Source organism: Corapipo altera, unplaced genomic scaffold (genome assembly GCF_003945725.1).
Source record: "Corapipo altera isolate COAL_440 unplaced genomic scaffold, ASM394572v1 59343, whole genome shotgun sequence".
In the NCBI taxonomy this organism is placed as follows: domain Eukaryota; kingdom Metazoa; phylum Chordata; class Aves; order Passeriformes; family Pipridae; genus Corapipo; species Corapipo altera.
Genome location: NW_020887579.1, coordinates 548 through 3,043, shown reverse-complemented (window position 1 = coordinate 3,043; position 2,496 = coordinate 548). Strand labels below are relative to the sequence as shown.

At 67.9% G+C, this 2,496-nt stretch overlaps 1 protein-coding gene across 1 annotated transcript in view; it reads right to left on the bottom strand.

Moving 5' to 3' along the window:
• Positions 1-2,142, bottom strand: part of LOC113941681 (phylloquinone omega-hydroxylase CYP4F2-like) — a gene marked incomplete at its 5' end in the record, with an annotated part of 2,983 nt that extends 841 nt beyond the window's left edge. Inside the window, 5 exons of the mRNA XM_027632817.1 lie at positions 577-641; positions 724-857; positions 932-1,061; positions 1,141-1,207; positions 1,798-2,142. Coding sequence (XP_027488618.1) covers positions 577-641; positions 724-857; positions 932-1,061; positions 1,141-1,207; positions 1,798-2,142 — 741 coding nt within the window. The remainder of the gene's footprint in view (positions 1-576; positions 642-723; positions 858-931; positions 1,062-1,140; positions 1,208-1,797) is intronic.
• Between the last annotated feature and the right edge of the window lie 354 nt (positions 2,143-2,496).

Here is a 2,496-nt window from a genome sequence, read left to right as displayed (position 1 = left end):
CTGTCCCTGCCATGGGGACAGGGACACTGCCACACCATGGGGACACGGCTGGCACTGCCATGGGGACAGGGACACTGTCATGCTGTGGGGACATGGCCATCCTCACCACGGTGACAGGGACACTGTCATGCCATGGGGACATGGCTGGCACTACCATGGTGACAGGGACACCGTCACGCCATGGGGACACAACTGGCACTGCCATGGTGACAGGGACACTGTCACACCATGGGGACACGGCTGGCACTGCCATGGGGACAGGGACACTACCACACCATGGGGACACCTCTGTCCCTGCCATGGGGACAGGGACACTGCCACACCATGGGGACACCTCTATCCCCGCCATGGGGACAGGGACACTGCCACACCATGGGGACACGGTTGGCACTGCTATGGGGACAGGGACACTGCCACGACATGGGGACATGGCTGACACTGCCATGGTGAAAGGGACACCGTCATGCCATGGGGACATGGCCACCCTCACCACGGTGACAGGGACACTGCCATGCCATGGGGACACCTCTGTCCCCCCCACAGTGACAGGGCCCCCCCACGCCCCCGTGGCCCTACCTCGGGGTCGGGCCAGAGCTCCGGGTTGTGGTGGGTCCCGTAGATGCTCATCAGGCAGATGATCCCTGGTGGGACAGGAACAGTCACCTCAGGGACAGGGGCCGGGGGCGGGAGGGTGACAGCGGGGACAGCCCGGGGTGGCCGTACCCTTGGGGATGACGCGGCCGTCGCGCAGGGCCACGTCCTCGGTGCAGCGCCGGGACACGGCGAGGACGGGCGGGTGCAGCCGCAGGCTCTCCTTGATGCACATGGTGGTGAAGGGCAGGCGGGACAGGTCCTCCCTGGGGACGAGCCACGCTTGGCACCGTGTCCCCAAAGCAAGGGGTGGCCGGGAACGACCCCGGGGACCTCTCACCATTCGATGTCCTCGGTGTCCCGGCCCGCGAGGAGCTCCCGGACCTCCTGGCGGCACCGCTCCTGGTACTCGGGGTGGCCGGCCAGGTTGTAGAAGAGCCAGGCCAGGCCACTGGCCGTGGTGTCGTGGCCTGTGGGGACAGCGGGTGAGCGAGGGGGCACCCGGGTGTCACCCCCCGTGGCACCCGGTGACGAGGACGGGGTCCTCACCCTCGAACATGAAGGTGTCGGCCTCGGCCGCGATGTCCTCGTCCGACAGGGTGTTGCCGTCCTCGTCCTGCGAGGGGCAGGGTGAGCCACCGGGCCACCCGGGGCCACCCTGGGCCACCAGTCTGTGGCCAACCCTCCCCATGGCCACCACCATCCCCCCGTGGCCACCAATCCATGGCCAACCTCTTCCATGGCCATCCCCATCCTCATGACCACCACCATCACCCCGTGGCCACCACCCTATGGCCAACCTCTTCCATGGCTACTGCCATCCTCTTGGCCACCACCATCCCCCCATGGCCACCAACCCATGACCAACCTCTTCCATGGCCATCCCCGTCCTCTTGGCCACCGCAATCCCCCCATGGCCACCAACCCATGACCAACCTCTTCCATGGCCGCTGCCATCCACCTATGGCCACCACCCCATGGCCAATCTCTTCCATGGCCACCACCAACCTCTTGGCTACCGTCATCCTCTTGGCCACCACCATCCCCCCATGGCCACCACCCCACGGCCAACCTTCCCCATGGCCACAACCATTCCCATGGCCACCACCATCCCCCCATGGCCACCACCCCACGACCAACCTTCCCCATGGTCACCGCCACCCCTGCACCCACCCCCCCACACCCACCCCCCCACACCCGCCCCACCTTAGCGAGCAGCAGGAGGTCGATGAAGTCCATGCTGCGCCCTCGGTGGCCCTCCAGCCAGGCCTGGTGGCCCAGGCGGGCGAGGTCCCGGCGCCGGCGCTGCACCACGTCGGCGGTGAAGCCGCGCACGGCGGCGCAGGCGCGGGCGAAGCGCCAGCCGTCGGGGGACAGGCGGTAGAGCCAGGGCGGGTGGAGCAGCGGGCGGTGCTGGCGCCGCACCACCAGCGAGCTCAGCTCCAGGATGGCCTGGATGTACTCGCTGGGCTTCCTGCGGGCCAGCGGGGACCGCGGCGGGGCCACCGCGGCCACCGGGACGGTCAGTGAGGGGGCCTCGGGGGGCAGCCACCAGGATGGTCAAGGGAGACCATGGTGGGGCAACCGTGGTCACCAGCATGGTCAAGGGGACCATGGGAGTGGCCAAAAGGATGACCAGTGGGGACCATGGACCTGGCCACCAGGATGGCCAAGGGAGACCATGGTGGACAACCGTGGCCACCAGGATGGCCAGGGGGACCATGGGAGTGGCCACCAGGAGGGCCAAAAGGGACCATTGGGGTGGCCACCAGGATTGCCAAGGGGGCACTGTGGCAGGACCACCAGGATGGCCAGTGAGGACCATGGGGACAGCCACCAGGATGGCCAACAGTGACCATTGGGGTGGCCACCAGGATTGCCAAGGGGGCACCGTGGCAGGGCCAC